Raw genomic sequence first — 16,753 nt, forward strand, 5'->3', positions numbered from 1 at the left:
TGCTATATGAAATGCAGAATTTAAATTAATTTAAACCCATTGAATACTGTTCAGGACACTTTAAGGAGTCATTTAAGGGTTACAATTCTGACGCATGGAGTCATGTGACCAAACACCATGGTGTCGATTTCAGTGAACTGCTTCTATGGACGCAGCCTTTATATGGAGTTGGGATGAAAATAAGGTGCATTTCAAACTTTTCTGAGACCAGTGCTGACAGACAGCACACTGGACGTTAAGTCATTCACTAAATAGGGAGCAAGAGTGCATCCTATAGCTTTCCTATGCAGCTAAGTGCATTCACACTTAATATCCGACCAAACGTTCAGTTTCAGGCTGCAGATGATGTTTGGACCACTCAACATGTTTGGCAGATATGAGACAATGATAATCAGTACATAGATTCAGAATTTTATAATTCAAAATTTTATTTTAACATGACTGGCAGTGATTTGATGATGCTGGCCATTACTTTTAATGAGAATTATGTATTCATCTTTCTAGAAAATCAGCTTAGTAAAATTATGCTGTAATGTCTGTAATGTCTCAGAGTCCTCATTGAGCAGTTTCATTGGAAAACGTCATTGAAAATCATGCCTTAATATTATTTGTCTTTTAAATTATTAGTTTTTAGGCCCCCAGAGAGCAAGCCAATGGTGACTGTGGCAAGGAACCCAAAACTCCATAAGATGTTAATTAATGGAGGAAAACAAACCTTGGGAGAAACCAGGCTCAGCTGGGGGAACCAGTTCCCCTCTGGCTACTGTATACAGCATGAATATAATACCATTATCAGTTAGCTATACGTAATTCATGTGTTAATGGAGTAAACTGAGTAGATTTTTGGTGGGCAATGTTTGAAACTAAAAGATATTGACTGAACTGTAAGATTAATGATTAAAGCTGAAGTATGTTTTCTGCACATCTAGTGCCACCAAATGGAATTGCAAAAATAAACATTGTTTTCAAAACAGCTTTCTGAATATGCCCCGTCTGCAATTGTTCAAACAAATAGATAGCCCCCCACTCACGCCACTGGTCAAGTCAATGTTATTTTATCTCTTGAGATGGGTCACTCAAACCAAACAGAGGAATGTTCATAGTGCCACAGAGACACAGTGTTTACAGTTTTCAAGAAAATTAACCAATTAATAGCTTACATATGGCTGTCTCTGCATATTAAGCTGGAATAGGAGAAAGTATTTTAACACCGAAAAAGTTACATGCTTCAGCTTCAAGTGTCTTTGAAGTCCACCCTGAATTGACTGTGGGATCAGTTACAAAGGACAACTGGCTCTAACAAGGACAGAAAGAGATGTGGAAAACCAGATGTACAACTAAACAAGAGGATAAGTACATCAGAGTCTCTAGTTTGAGAAATAGATGCCTCACATGTCCTCAGCTGACAGCTTCATTGAATTCTACCTGCTCAACACCAGTTTCATGTACAACAGTAAAGAGAAGACTCCTTCTAAAGAGAAGACTCCTTCTAAAGAGAAGACCCAAGGCCTTATGGGAAGAATTGCAAAGAAAAAGCCACTTTTTGAAACAGAAAAACAAAAAGAAATGGTTAGAGTGGGCAAAGAAACACAGAAATTGGACAACAGATAATTGGAAAAGAGTGTAATGGATCTTAACCCCACTGAGTTTTTGTGGGATCAGCTAGACTGTAATGTGTGTGAGAAGTGCCCGACAAGACAGCCACATCTATAGCAAGTGCTACAGGATGCATAGGGTGAAATATCACCTGAGTATCTCAGAACTGAAAGCTAGAATGCCAAGGATCTGCAAAGCTATCATTGCTGCACTTGGAGGATTTTTTGATGAGAATTCTTTGAAGTAGTTTAAGAAGTTCTGAAATTTTTTTTTTCAAATTGTAATAGTCATTTTTCATGTTATTAATGTCCTGACTATATATTGTGATCAGCTGAATGCCACTTTGGTGAATAAAAATAAAAATTTCTTTCCATAAGAGCAAAATCTGTACATTATTCCAAACTTTTGGCCACCAGTATATATATTTTGCAAATTAAATAAAAAAAATAAAAAAAGATGCACAACAGAGCTTTACAGTATTAATGAAAACATTAAATGAAAACAATCTGATTACCTGAGGCAAAAGGCTGCTATGACTGAATCACAACATGCTGATAATCAGTACACTTGCTTATGTAATATTGCTTACAGAAAATTATACTAATAATATAACCATTTCATATTATATTATTGCTTCTATGAGTATTATTGCAACTGCTTTGAATATTACACTTTTATACAGTAGTAATATGTTTCTGTCTTAATGTCTTCAATTTTACGCAATCAGCTGAATAGAGCTCTCATTTCAGCAGGACTTTTATTTTGAAAGATCTTTGAAGTTCTTCCTGTTTGTGAAGAGTTCATTATATCAAGCTTTCCGTGACTTGTGAGCTGAAATCTCTGAGCTGCAATGGAGAAAGAGTTCATTTGAGAGTTCACAGCCATTTATACACTCAACACACTGATCTGTGGCTCTGCAGATGGATACTATTGGATATTCTGCATGAAAATCAAGCATTCATAGTGTGTGTTGTGTTTGTGTGTGTGTTCGTGTGCATGTGCATGTGTGTGAAGGAGATAACAGGGCAGAGAGATGCCTCTTATTCATACTGTGGTGTGCAGCACATGTAACTGCATATTATTTCATTAAATGGCATCCTTCTACTGTTTAATGATCACACTTGGCCATATAGAGGCTTTTATATTATTATTTTCAAATGGTGTTTGATTTAATCTAAAAACTCTCATATTACATTACATTTTGCTAATGGCAGCATACTTTAATATGGTACTGAAATTAACAACAAGATGATAATGTACCAGTTAAAATTTTTGGGTACTGTGATATTCCGTAAGTACTGGTATACTGCGCAACCCTAGTGCATTCTAATTTATTTATTTTTTAAGTTGGAAGGAAAAATACATCTTAAATATAAAGAGAGAGAATAAAATAAGAGGAAGACAAGAGAAAAAGATGGGAGGAAGGCAGTTCAAAGGAGTGATCATCTGTGTAGTATCAGACCTTTTTACAAGTCTAATGATATGTCTGAATACAAGCCCAACATTCATCAACTCATTATCAAACACGAAAAATACTTCAAAATGTATGTAGATACAGCTGAAGTCAGAAGTTTACATACACTTAGGTTGAAGTCATTCAAACTAATTTTTTAACCACTTCACAGATTTCATATTAGCAAACTATAGTTTTGGCAAGTCGTTTAGGACATCTACTTTGTGCATGACACAAGTAATTTTGCCAACAATTGTTCAAATAGATTGTTTCACTTTTAACTGACTATATCACAATTCCAGTGGGTCAGAAGTTCACATACACTAAGTTAACTGTACCTTTAAGCAGCTTGGAAAATTCCAGAAAATTATGTCAAGACTTTAGACAATTAGCCAATTAGCTTCTGATAGGAGGTGTACTGAATTGGAGGTGTACCTGTGGATGTATTTTAAGGCCTACCTTCAAACTCAGTGCCTCTTTGCTTGACATCATAAAAAGAAATCAGCCAAGACCTCAGAAAAAAAATGTGGACCTCCACAAGTCTGTTTCATCCTCGGGAGCAATTTCCAAATGCCTGAATGAGATGTGAGATGCATTCTGTCTCCAAGAGTTGAACATAATTTGGAGTGAAAAGTGCAAATCAATCCCAGCACATCAGCAAAGGACCTTGTGAAGAGGAAACAGGTAGACAAGTATCTAAATCCACAGTAAATGAGTCCTATATCGACATAACCTGAAAGGCTGCTCAGTAAGGAAGAAGCCAATGCTCCAAAACCACCATAAAAAAGCCAGACTGCACATAGGGACAAAGATTTTACTTTTTGGAGAAATCTCCTCTAGTCTGATGAAACAAAAATTGAACTGTTTGGCCATAATGATCATCATTATGTTTGGAAGAGAAAGGGTGAGGCTTGCAAGCCGAAGATCACCATCCCAACCGTGAAGCATGGGGGTGGCAGCATCATGTTCTGGGGGTGCTTTGCTGCAGGAAGGACTGGTGTACTTCACAAAATAGATGGCATCATGAGGAAGGAAAATTATGTGGATATATTGAAGCAAAATCTCAAGACATCAACCAGGATGTTAAAGCTCGGTTGCAAATGGGTCTTCCAAATGGTCTTCCAAATGGACAATGACCCCAAGAATACCTCCAAAATTGTGGCAAAATGGATTAAGGACAACAAAGTCAAGGTATTGGAGTGGCCATCACAAAGCCCTGACCTCAATCCGATAGAAAATTTGTGAGAAGAACTGAAAAAGCGTGTGTAAGCAAGGAGGCCTACAAACCTGACTCAGTTACACCAGTTCTGTCTGTAGGAATGGGCCAAAATTCCAGGAACTTATAGTAAGAAGCTTGTGGATGGCTACCCAAAACGTTTGACCCAAGTTAAACAATTTTAAGGCAATGCTACCAAATACTAACAAAGTGTATGTAAACTTCTGACCCACTGGGAATGTGATGAAAGAAATAAAAGCTGAAAAAAAAAAATCATCCTCTCTACTATTATTCTGACATTTCACATTCTTAAAATAAAGTAGTGATCCTAAATGACCTAATACAGGGAATGTTTTCTATGATTAAATATCAGGAATTGTGAAAAACTGAGTTTAAATGTATTTGGCTAAGGTGTATGTAAACTTCTGACTTCAACTGTAGATATGCTTTTGCAGACATATATATTTGCAAAAGCTTTTGAGAACTCACACACACAGAGTTCCTGGACTCGACATGCCTAGCACTCTCACGTCTCATGAGCTCACCAACCCAGTAAACAGGAGTACAAGCATACTAATGGATTCCCACTGTATGACGAGCACTCCTTTTGTTCCAACTTCTTTGTTTTCCTCTCTTTCTTTCCACCCTTCCCCATTCCTCCAGTCAAAAGTCCAGAGATTCCCAGAATGCACCCACACCACGCATGCATTCCCTATGTCTGGGGCGAGTAGAACGGCCTGTGTGACTCTTCACCTCCAGGTCAGCAAATGTACAGGAATGAATAGAGGACGTCACAACAAATGTGAACAGGGACAAGCTCTTGCTGATACTTCATCAATCCACTTTATCCACTCAGCCAAGCTTAGAACTGACCTCAGGTTAGCCTTTTTCCCTCAGCAATGATTTACAGAGCCTTAAGAGCTATTCAATGACATGTCGTAAAGATTGGTTGTTTTGAGTTTAGAGCTAACAGACCTTAATAGAATCAATGGAAACTTTCAAATGACAAGAACAGACACTCGTAGTGAAATCCCAATATAGTACAATATAGACCAGTTCTAGGAATGTTTTTGGGGGAGGAAAACACTGTTCCAGTGTGGATGAGAGGTGTAAACGTAGCAAAATCAATTTGTTTTCAAACTAAGACGTATTACGTGTGGACGTGGCCTTACTTTAGGCTTTAAAGGACAGAAACGCAGTCTGTTAAGCAGCTGTGTACCTGAAAATTAGGTCATAAATCACATATAATTTTCACAACCCCTATTTCTTTGTCCAGTGGAAATCTGTGGAAACAGGTGTTTTCAATGTTTCTTTGGGTGGATGATCAATGCCCAGGTACACAACTGTACAACATATTGAACATACTGTCTTTTATACAGATCTGTCACAGCAATGTTGTGATATATAGAAAAAAATTACTTTTCATTATTTTACATTTCAGTATTTCCCTCACAATAATAATAAAACAAATGCTATTGCCTAGCTTCAGAAGACTTGGAACACTAGTCATATGGACTATGGTGTTTTTTGGAGTCTGACAGACATGGTCACAGTGAACTGTTGGTGTATCCAAAAAAAAAATATTTTCATACAACAACATACAGTATATAACTATCCTTTAAATGCTGGGGCTAATATAAAGACCAATGATGAGACACACTGTATCATGCTGATTTAGGATGGACTATTGTAAAGACATATGGTCAACTTGGATGACAGGCCACAGGTTAAACAGGTGGGGGCAGGGTATGTGAAATATTTAACAACTGTTCTCCTGCAGTTGCTATGAGAAAATGCAAATAAGTTATTTTCCTTGGTTGAACTCCAGAACCTCATTAGCCAGCTGGCTACACCACCTCAGAATATGGAAACAGAGAATGAGAACTATGCATTAACGACTCTGGAAATCACCAGCATAGCATCCGTCTACCATGATCAGGTCGCCTCTCTCTCTAAAAAACACAGCCATTTTCCACAGAGAAACTACTGTCTCCAAATGTAATGATTAACTATATAAGATACAGACACAGAAGGTTCAATAATTAATTTGAGATTTAAGACAGAACAAAGACTGATGAAGAAGGGATGGTGGATTTAAAGAGGGAGAAAATGAAAGAAGAAAGGAGAGTAGAGAGAGAGAGAGAGAGAGAGACTGATAGAGAGAGAGAGAAAGAGAGAGAGTAAGAGCGCATTTTTGCTATTGCAGGCTAATCCGCCTGTCTGGCAGCTCATTAGAGACTAGACAGCTCTACAGAGAACTAGGCCAAATCCAACATGAGGACTAACTTTCTAAAACTTCAATGTCCTATTTGAAACACAAACACGTGCATCACTCGCAAAAAGACTGGATGTCTATTTGAAGTAATATTAACACAATAAGGACTGAAGTGCAACTACATCTGACATTTTCAGTTGAAATGACTACAACATCAAAGTCTATGTTCGGAATGGAATCAAAGCATATCGCTTACTGTATAGTTTTAGTTTGCAGTATACTCTAAATACTGCCTACTATTATAAGATTCAATAGCCACTTTTCCATTATTGGGCCAGTGCGAGCCAGGGCTATCAACTGGCTAGCCGGGGCCAATAGCCTCGGACCTCGGGCCGCAAGACCAAAATCGATCTGCATTCCCACCATCGGGCCATAGCCCTGAAGCACTGCCCTAAAAATGTAACCCTTAACACACCGCCCTGGTGCCAACTTCACACACCCCTCCCATTTTACAAGCAAGGGGGAAGCTCAAGCTGGGGTATCAAGTTATCTAGAATACTGAGTTTATACCATATGTAAATATTAGCTAGCTAGCAAAATAAGTTAGCGTTGACAACTCACCTAATGTAACTGCCATGGTGTCCCGAGTGGTCTCTCCACTAACAGGGGGATGATGTCCCAGCACACTGTACATGATCTCGAACCATGGAAAGTTCTTTCACCATTGTGCATTTTAATGGATTTGTAGCCTACTGTACCTGCTATTTTTTTTCCTGTACCATTGTGCACTGGATACACAACCTGGCAAGTTCAGCGAAACTCTGCCTTTGACATTGACCCCACCTCAATCCCCATTTGGCCTTGTTTGTATGAAGGTAAATCAGTAGCAAAACTGGAGAGCTTGCATATTTGGATTTGAGAACTTGTACAATAAATATTTGTACTCGTAAGTTGAAATTTACGCTCACAGCACAATCTGAAAACTTGTAAAATAACATTTTTAAGTTGAATGTTGCAATCTGTGCTCACAGACAATAATTCAAAGCTTGTGTTTTGAATTCACAATTGCAGACAACTAGTCACAAATGTGTATAATGGCATTCACATAAATGCAACTACAGACACAAACTTGCATTACACATTGAATTTTGTACTTTAATTCATTTTCGCAGAACAACCACAAATTGGCACTTACAACCTCTCAAATCTGGCACTGCAACTTTGAATCTTCACACCTTGACTTTTGCAACTACTTTTGTGAAAAACCTTTAGCAAAATTCACTTGTGCACTTGTAAATACTGATGCGAGAGAGCAAGACCAGTGTATGCCGGGGGAGGGGTCAATTAAGTTTTTTATTGGTTGACGCCTAGCCAATAAAATGCGATGTTTTAGTATGCGATGACGTCACACCACAGCGGCAGTCCATGTCTTTTTGTTAGGGCAGAGCAGAGCCAGTGTTATGGATCAACTGGGGATCGTGTTAACTGGGGATGTGCGCATACATGTGAATAATTTAACTTGCTTTTTCGTTCAATGTGAATTGCCAAGGAGCAAAGAAAAGACCTTTTGTACATTATAAAAACAATGTTGGTATCATTATTAACCCACTTTGTTTCACTGATGTCTGTTCTAATGAATTTGTCACAGTTTAAGAGCGATTTTAACGGTTTCACAGGTTAACATCTGGTTTCCCATGTTAACGTGGGACATTGGTTTGAATGGGAACTGGCGATAACACTTGTCAAGAGCAGTAAATCGCAAGTATAATCATTTATTTGCAAAACTGAAGCATCATAGGCTGATATGTGTCAATAATAAACTTTCAATTGCCTTTATTTCTTTATAATGAATAATGACTTGAATAACCTGAAAATCAACAAAGTGCGGATCTAAGAGAGCTGGGACGCTAGTCCAGTGGTTAGGCTTACTGGCAGTACATTCAGCAACCCGGATTCAAATCTAGGTCAGACACAATGCATTTGTAGTTTTGCTGCAGATTTTGATGTATTTTTAACAGATATAATTAAACATTTTGTAAAGCACACATATACAGACAAACCATGTATAAAATTGTTTTAAATCAATCAATCAAAACTGTAACTGAATCTGACAGCCAGCAATTACAGTATAATTAATTGAATTTTCTGAGAATGCTTGAATTACTGAGAGAAAAAAAAAAAAACTTTTTTTTTACTATGTTTCCCATACATAGTTAAGAGGCTTTTTAAAATTGTCAAACCAATTTAAGATTGAAAATCATAAGATTTTGCCAAACAAACAGAGTTATTAAGTTTCTGAAGAAATTTCTCATGCTTTTTCAGAGTTTATTGTCATTTATTCTCACCCATTGGTCGATTTGGTATTTGTACTTGCTCTCCACAAAAAATAAAAATAAAAATAAAAAATGCTGTTCTGAAAGATCATCTTTTGGCAGTGTCATGGGTAGTTATAAACATGACAATGTCATACACATAACCTTTGAAAAGTAAAAGATGCTGTTACAACAATGTAAATAAAAATACAGATGTCCACAGGGGATTTGAACACAGGTCAATACGCATGGTTAATGGACACGCTACCACTAGACCAACGAAAAGAGGATAATCATTTTATCAAGGTATTACATTTCATAAATAAAATAAAAAATATAATTTAAGTGTATAGGCCAGTTATTGAGACATTTCAGCCTATGATGCTTTAATTTTGCAATTAAAATAATTCCACTTGCGATTTATTGCTCTGACAAGTGTAATCGCCAGTTCCCCTTCAAACCAATGTCCCACATTAACACAGGTAACCATGTTATCCTGTGAAGCCATTAAAATCATTAGAATAGACATCAATGAAACAAAGAGGGATAATAATGTTACCAAAAAAAGAAAATACGTTTTATGTGCAAAATGCATTTTCTTTGCTCCTTGGCAGTTCACATTGAATGAATCTGCTGAAAAGGCAAGTGAAATTATTCATATGCATCCACACATCCCCAGTTAACACAATCCACACCGGTGGCATTCAATGGCTAGGCATCAACAAATAAAACAACTTCACTGACCCCTCCCCTCCCCTGCCGAACACTGGTCTTGCTCTCTCGCATCAGGATTTACAAGTGCACAAGTGAGTTTTGCTACAGGTTTATCGCAAAGATTTGAAGTTGCAGTAGCAGATTTGAGAGGTTGTAAGTGCTGATTTGTGGTTGTAATGCGAAAATGAATTAAAGTACAAAAGATAATGTGTAATACAAGTTTGTGTTTGTCGTTGTATTTATGTGAAGGCCATTTTACACATTTGTGACTAATTTTCTGCAATTGTGAATTTAGAACACAAGCTTTGAATTATTGTCTGTGAGTGCAGATTGCAACATTCAACTTCAAATTTTTATTTTACAAGTTTTCACATCGGTGCTGTAACTGTAAGTTTCAACCTATGAGTACAAATATTTATTGTACAAGTTCTCATATCCAAATATGCAAGCTCTCAAGTTTTGCTACTGATTTACCCTCATAGATTTGGCCCAAGTGTAATCAGTGGGCCAAAGGCCATTGGCCCAGAGGAAGCCCAGGGGAGGCACACTGAAGCCCCGGAAGTAACAATGGGAAAGCAACTGGCTCTGCCACGCACTAGCACACCCTCAATTGGCCCGAAAGTGGAAACGTGGCTAGTGTGGGCCTACATGTTTGTCACATGACCTCATTACATGCATGTTTAATTCTGAAAGTGGCATCCAGTTATCTTCTTGGGAAGCTGAATCCTTTCCGCTTCTTTCTTCACACAGGAAATGGAAGGTTGAGTACATTGCATTGGGCACAGTTTGTTTTTATATTTTGGTAAATGTACTAGGTCATCCAGGTATTGCAATAGAATTTCACATGCAAAGAAAATTCACATACTACGCACAGTGTGTATAGGCCTACCATATACTACAGAAAAATATGGTAGTATGATATTACAAAAACACCCAATGTGCACTCAGACACACAATCTGATTCCACTAAGGGACGAATTTACACAAAGTTATGAAAGGTCATGTGTGCGTTAACAGAATGGAAAATGTCTTCCTCAGGCTAGAATAAGAAGAGATCACACCCCTTACACAATTCTATGTCAAGCTTTTCCTTTGCAAAGTGGGTCAATGTGTAAAACACTCTTAATGCCGCCCAGAGAAGCAGATGAAAGCAGTATGAATCTTTCTAAACAGCAGTAACACCAGCAGTGAGCTCTCAACATTTTCTTTCATTTTCATTTCTGTCCTCCCTCTGTCCTTTTCAAGCAGAAACCCATGAGACATGGAGCCCCATTATCCATCAAGAGAGGTTGGAAAGAATGGGAGAGCGGGAGAGAGTGGAGGTCAGGGTGAGAGAAGGGATGTTAGAGTGATGACCAGAGTAGGGAAGAAACCTGATGCAGAATGTTTGGGAGATGTCCAAGACTTAATGTCCCTGTGGTCTGCATGTTTGGACAGTAAACACCCTAATGGCACCACCACAGATAGAAAGACAAAATAAAAACACAACAACAGACCTACCTCTTGGACCAAAAATAAAAATAAAACTGACGTTGTTGGTTTTGGACGTATTAATATTAAGAAAAGAACATTTCTCATTCCCATTTGAACTTTATTGAGGCGCAGTCACATTTACCTTTGCATGGTGAAATTCCGTGAACAATGAGAGGGCGGAAGTTGAGTGCGTGTGAAATCAGCAATAAACAAATGATCAAGCAGACTCTTTTTAATACTGCACTTTATTCACTGGGACAGTGAAGTTAAAAGAAACTCGCTGCTAAAATTATATTCTTGTCAATTGTGAATATTCAGTGTAGCTGTGTGTCAATCACTGCCCACACAGAAGCAAAACAAGCAACTTCCTATTGGTCAACGCAGTGAATTCGCCTGTCAAAGTTCACCAAACTTGAACTTCATGCGGAAACCGTAAGGGGAAATTCTTCGCCACCAGAAGTCCATCACGCGAAAATCACAATAGTGCGGATTCCGACTGAGATGACTGTATTTTGCCCGCGTAATTTTGCCTTGCGAAGGAAAATGTGACCACACCTTTAGTGGTCTTGCTAAGGCAAGCATTACTGTTGCTAATGCTCATAATCATGGTCAGATAAGCCTAAGTATTAATGGGGTCATGACATGATGAATCAGAACTCAAAACTTCCTTTTATTTACTTCTATTATTTTTTAAAGAGCTTGGACTGATAAATTTAGTCATATCTAAGGACCAGAATATCATAGAGACTTGGGGTTGGCCTCTTTTGACCTAGGCCAGTAAATAACCACCTTGCAACCTCCCAGAACACCCTAGCAGCCCCCTAGCAATGTCCTAGCAACCAGCTGGAACACCTTAGCAACCACACAGAAACACTAAAAACACTCATAAATACCCTAGCAACCAACTAGCAACGTCCAAGCAACAAAATCAATGTGACAGCAAGTTTTGCACTCACAAGCACCTATCATCTTTTCTTTTGGAAATGTAAAAATCATGTTACTTTTGCTGTTCTGGTAAATAATAAAGGAATCTTTCCTTTATCCATCACACACACACACACACACACACACACACACACACACCTGTATATCCATTCAAGCATTCACACGAGTCAGTGGTTTCCCCCTGACTATCCCTGCAGGGCCACCTGCCAAGTTTGACAGTTAACCTTTTCTTGCAAGACGAACACTGAGGTCAATGCAGCATGACCAAATTGTAGAAGAGGAGGGAGAGAGACAGAAAGAGAGCAGGAACTAAGTAACTTGCTCCACTGTGACTGCAAAAAAAGAGCTTTTAAAAGAAGTAAATAAGTAAAAGAAACAGCAGATATTGCCCTTACAAAAAGTACTAGGTGTTACCATGCTACAGTGATGTATCAGATGGTAATAATGTGGTACTTTGATTTTATGGTACTGAATAATTACTACTGTGCAACCTTGGTAGTATCATGATACTTTCTGGCAATATTGGTTTGTGATGAGGAGGAAGGCGGGGCCGGGCCGTGAGTGTGCACGGCTGGACCCCAATCGGGCTAATCAGCCAAGGAGTGGGATAAGGCCGAGCTGGATGTGACAGTTCGGGAGAGAGAGAGAGCCACACGCAGCTGCCGTGTGTGTGCTTGTGTCTTTTTAAGTTTTCGTTAAAATATTTCTTTGATGCTTCGTCTGGTTCCCGCCTCCTCCTTGCCCATTTTAACCCTTGTTACATTGCTGCCGAAACCCGGGAAGGAGGAGGGATGCGCTGTCGTGGAGTCCTCGCCACTGCCGTCCACCCAAAGGAGCAGCCGACGCGGAGGAACGGCCGCCGTCCGCAAGAGGAGGAGGGGCTTGCTGCAGGCTGCCTGGAGCATTGGAGCTCCAGGCTGATTTTCCCGATCCGGCTCCCTGGAGCGTTGGAGCTCCAGGCTGATTTTCCCGAACCGGGCCCGGCTTCCTCCTCGTCACACTCCCTCTTTTGCCTCAGACCGGGGAACTTTAATGCTTTAATATTACTTTAATGCTACGTCCGGTTCCCGTCTCCTCCTTGCCCATTTTAACCCTTGTTACATGGTTAATATTTACATGGTCCTCCAAGATACTTTGATAGTAATTTGGGATTGTCTGGGCTAATTCTGGATTATGAGACAGGAAACAGACTGAAACTATCCTGTCACTGTTATTCTTTAAATATGTAACCTGATACTCTTTCATGTGCAAGTCATAAAACGCAATCTACTGCAAAATGAGTACCCGCAAACCTTCACTTATTTGACTAATGTACTGTGCTATTACATTGTCTGTCATTTAGGTTTGTGATGTCCACAGTTTAGGAAAGCAGCTTTGCAGAGGAAAGCATGGGAGAATTATTTGTTTTGCTTGTATAAACTATGCAAACATAAGTTTAATTGCTGTGGTATATTTAAATGTATAGAAAATAAACAATCATATGCATAACTGGAATGCAGTAGGCGAATCCGGACTCATGCATGACCCATGATACCCCTTATTTACCCTCTCAGCAAGTAGGTGGCGAATGTTTCCTGCTTGCAGACGAAACCTCATGAGCTGCGTCTCCAGGGCAATGCATCTCTTCTGCCAGTCCACATTGGTGTTGGGCACTGCTGCCGCAGCTACGCTGCCCTCCATCACCTCTGCCATATGTTCCCCTGTGCCAGTCTGCCAACCTGCAACACCCATTAGGAAACAAGAAGTCCGTTAGTCACACGATGAACTTTGTATGGACTAAAATCATTTTCAGAAGGGTCACAACACATTTGCATGAATGCAATGCAAATAGAGGACAGGACAGGTTTAAGTGGAGGTTCAATGGAGGTTCAGGACCTTGGACTTGGCCTTGCTTGGAGAAGGAAATAAAATGTGACAAACTCTCCTGCTATTAGACCCTTCATTGGTCAGTGCATTGGCTGGGTATCGATACAGATTTCCTGATTTAATTTGAGTCAGATTCAAAAGCTCTCAATTCTAATTCATTTGGGTATATTTCAGTTATAATGTCATTTTTTTCTTTTCAATTTTTAAAATAAATTCTCTCTCAGCTAATGCTGTAAATGATACAGGGAACGTTCCAACTTGGTAAAGTATGAAAATATTAAAAACAGGGTCCAAATTACGCAGTTCAGTTGCTTTTTATTCAACAGATATAATAATCAACACAATTAAAAGGGAAGTAATCTTAAAGTAAAAGTTCAATCTTGGGATTTTAAGAATCAGTATCAGGGCTGGGTACTGATACAGATTTCCCGATATAATTAGATTCCGATTCATCTGTAGATGAGCGCATGTAAACGAGAGAGGACTCGAAAGGCTTTATCTCATCTGTGCCATGCATGATTAGAAGTAAATGTTCATTTTTTGTTGTTTTTGATCAACAACTGACTGTAGAGAACAGAAAGGGTTTTAAAGCAGACATTATTCAATGACAAATGGGTCACGTGGATTTTGTCTTTAGACACGCAGTGAAAGGATCTCGCTGCTAAATACTCCACCACTATACTACACAATTACTGGTGAGTGAAATGTAAACATTTATCAGCCAGTTGCCAAATATATACATATAAATCGCATAGCGCAGAGTTTGGTTGCAAATGTGAGTGATTTCCTCTCATTGTAGTGGAGGGTTGAGCATAGAGTAAAAGATCGAGCTTGGGATTTAAGAATCAATATCGAGACTGTTCAATTGAAAATCGCGATGCATTGGAAAATTGATATTTTTACCCACCCCTAATCGGGATTGTTCAAATCGTGATTAATCGGAAATTGATTGAGCAAGGCCTTCAAAACAAAAGCTATTATAGACCATAATGGTTGCAAATTGTGATACATCAATATATCTGCACATTTTTGGCCAATTTGAAATTATCAACATACTCCAGCTTGGTGACAAAAGTGTTAGTTCATCCTTGTATTTATTCCAATATCTAATAACAGATTTTTCAACAGATAATAAACATTTTCTGTTTTCAATACTTTTAGTAGATTTTGAGTAAATATTGCAAAAGTTTTAAAAACCCATATTGGTCGACCACTAGTTACAGTGTAACTGACAGGAACTTTACTGAAATGTTTGTAGTGTTATTGAGACTTCAGCTCAAATCCATTAAACGGTCTTAAAAAAAAAAAGAAAAAAAAAAAAAGAAGAAGCCAAAATCTCTGTAATCCAAGGTTGACATTTACCATAAAATGAGAACACACTGCTGACATCACAGGCCTGGCAGTAAATGCTCTGGGGCCAAGGGTTTCTTTCACCTCTGTTTTATTGTTTCCCCCTCTTTCAAATGAGCTCACTTTTTAGTGATCACCTTGGTAACCACTGAAAAGCAAACTTGAGCTGTGGGCTCAAAGAGATGACAGTTTAACAAAGGCTACTATCTCATTCTCAGCTACATATAGTGCAGACACTAATACTGTATACACATTTATGTAGACCATAGTGATGGGGTAAGACTAGCTATGCATGTGTAGACAGTTTACCCAGCAGCCCAAGCAATCCCTACCATATTCAGCCACCTAAATATCCCTGCTCAAGCAATCCCTTCTTAATTACAGGCCTAGGGAGAAACAGGATCCTGTCCCACACAATGGAGTCTTTCTGCATGACAGTCACATTACCGATATGAGGGAGGGGGTCTTTCTCTCTCTCCCTGAGAAAGGGATAAAGAATGTGGCGGCTGAAAGGAGACAAGCTCTTGAAATGTGGAAAGCCGTGGTTATTTTTACTTGTGTAGGCCACAATTAGTTCAGCAAACTGCCACACATTTTAAAGGTAGTTCACCTAAAAATGTCAATTCACTCATCATTTACTTCAACATTTTCTGTAACATTTTGTCAAACATTGCTTTTTGCATTCCGTAGAAGAAAGTCAATCTTATTGGTTTAAAACAACATGAGGATGAGTAAATGATGACAGAATTTTCATATTTGTGTTCTGCAATGGATGGTTCACACAACTGCAATGACAAAGGCTCTCACTGCCCTATGGGGAGTTTTGAATCAAATCGTCAGGGTGTATGAGCTGTACAGAAGATCTTCTTATTACTGGAGCTTAAATGTAGCCTGTCACAAACACACGCTAACCTCAAAGTCTGAAAAGGGCTAAAGATAATATTTCTATTCAGATGATGAGAAAATAAAACAAAAATGTACAATGTAAACCGAGGGATAGCAAAGTAAAAAAGAACACATTTCTAAAAATCATGTCCCTACAAAATATGATGTTTTAGACAGACAACAAAGCAGTAGCAGTAAACATTTTGACAATATGGTCTCTTGTAACAACCAATTAACGAAAACTAGTTGAAAGTAGAACAATAAATGAGACACCAGACATCTCCGGTGCGGCGGACATTGAAACTGCAAAGCGGCACAACTGTGCCATGTCGCGCTCTGCAATTAGCATGGTTGTAACTACAGCCCTACTGACAAATTACAGAAGCGGCGCTCAGAGAGATTCCGCTAGCTGACCAAAATACTATAACTCTCTATCCAGTTATGTATGAGCTTGACTGAAGTCAAAGCTTGAGGTTTAGTAAACGTAGCCTAGCAGATGAAGGCATGGACATTGGAAAGAGAGGTCAAATGAAGCCAATGTTTCTGCTAACTCAGCTCACGATGTTGACTTGCACTGCCAAATATGACAGCAACATGCAAATAATCCATTTGCCCCTGAAGCGTGTGTGCTAATGCTTTGAGGTACACAGCATTTTGCACCCTTGGCTTGTTTAACTCGGGGGAAGGGAGAAAGAGAGGGAGAAGGATCACCCACACTGAGGAAACAG

At 38.9% G+C, this 16,753-nt stretch overlaps 1 protein-coding gene across 1 annotated transcript in view; it reads right to left on the reverse strand.

The window, feature by feature from the left end:
• The window catches only part of LOC127455028 (pleckstrin homology domain-containing family H member 1-like), an 85,521-nt gene that overhangs the window by 55,790 nt on the left and 12,978 nt on the right, over positions 1-16,753 (reverse strand). Inside the window, exon 2 of the mRNA XM_051722559.1 lies at positions 13,470-13,642. Coding sequence (XP_051578519.1) covers positions 13,470-13,616 — 147 coding nt within the window. The 5' untranslated portion in view covers positions 13,617-13,642. The remainder of the gene's footprint in view (positions 1-13,469; positions 13,643-16,753) is intronic.

This window comes from Myxocyprinus asiaticus, chromosome 17, assembly GCF_019703515.2.
Source record: "Myxocyprinus asiaticus isolate MX2 ecotype Aquarium Trade chromosome 17, UBuf_Myxa_2, whole genome shotgun sequence".
In the NCBI taxonomy this organism is placed as follows: Eukaryota; Metazoa; Chordata; class Actinopteri; order Cypriniformes; family Catostomidae; genus Myxocyprinus; species Myxocyprinus asiaticus.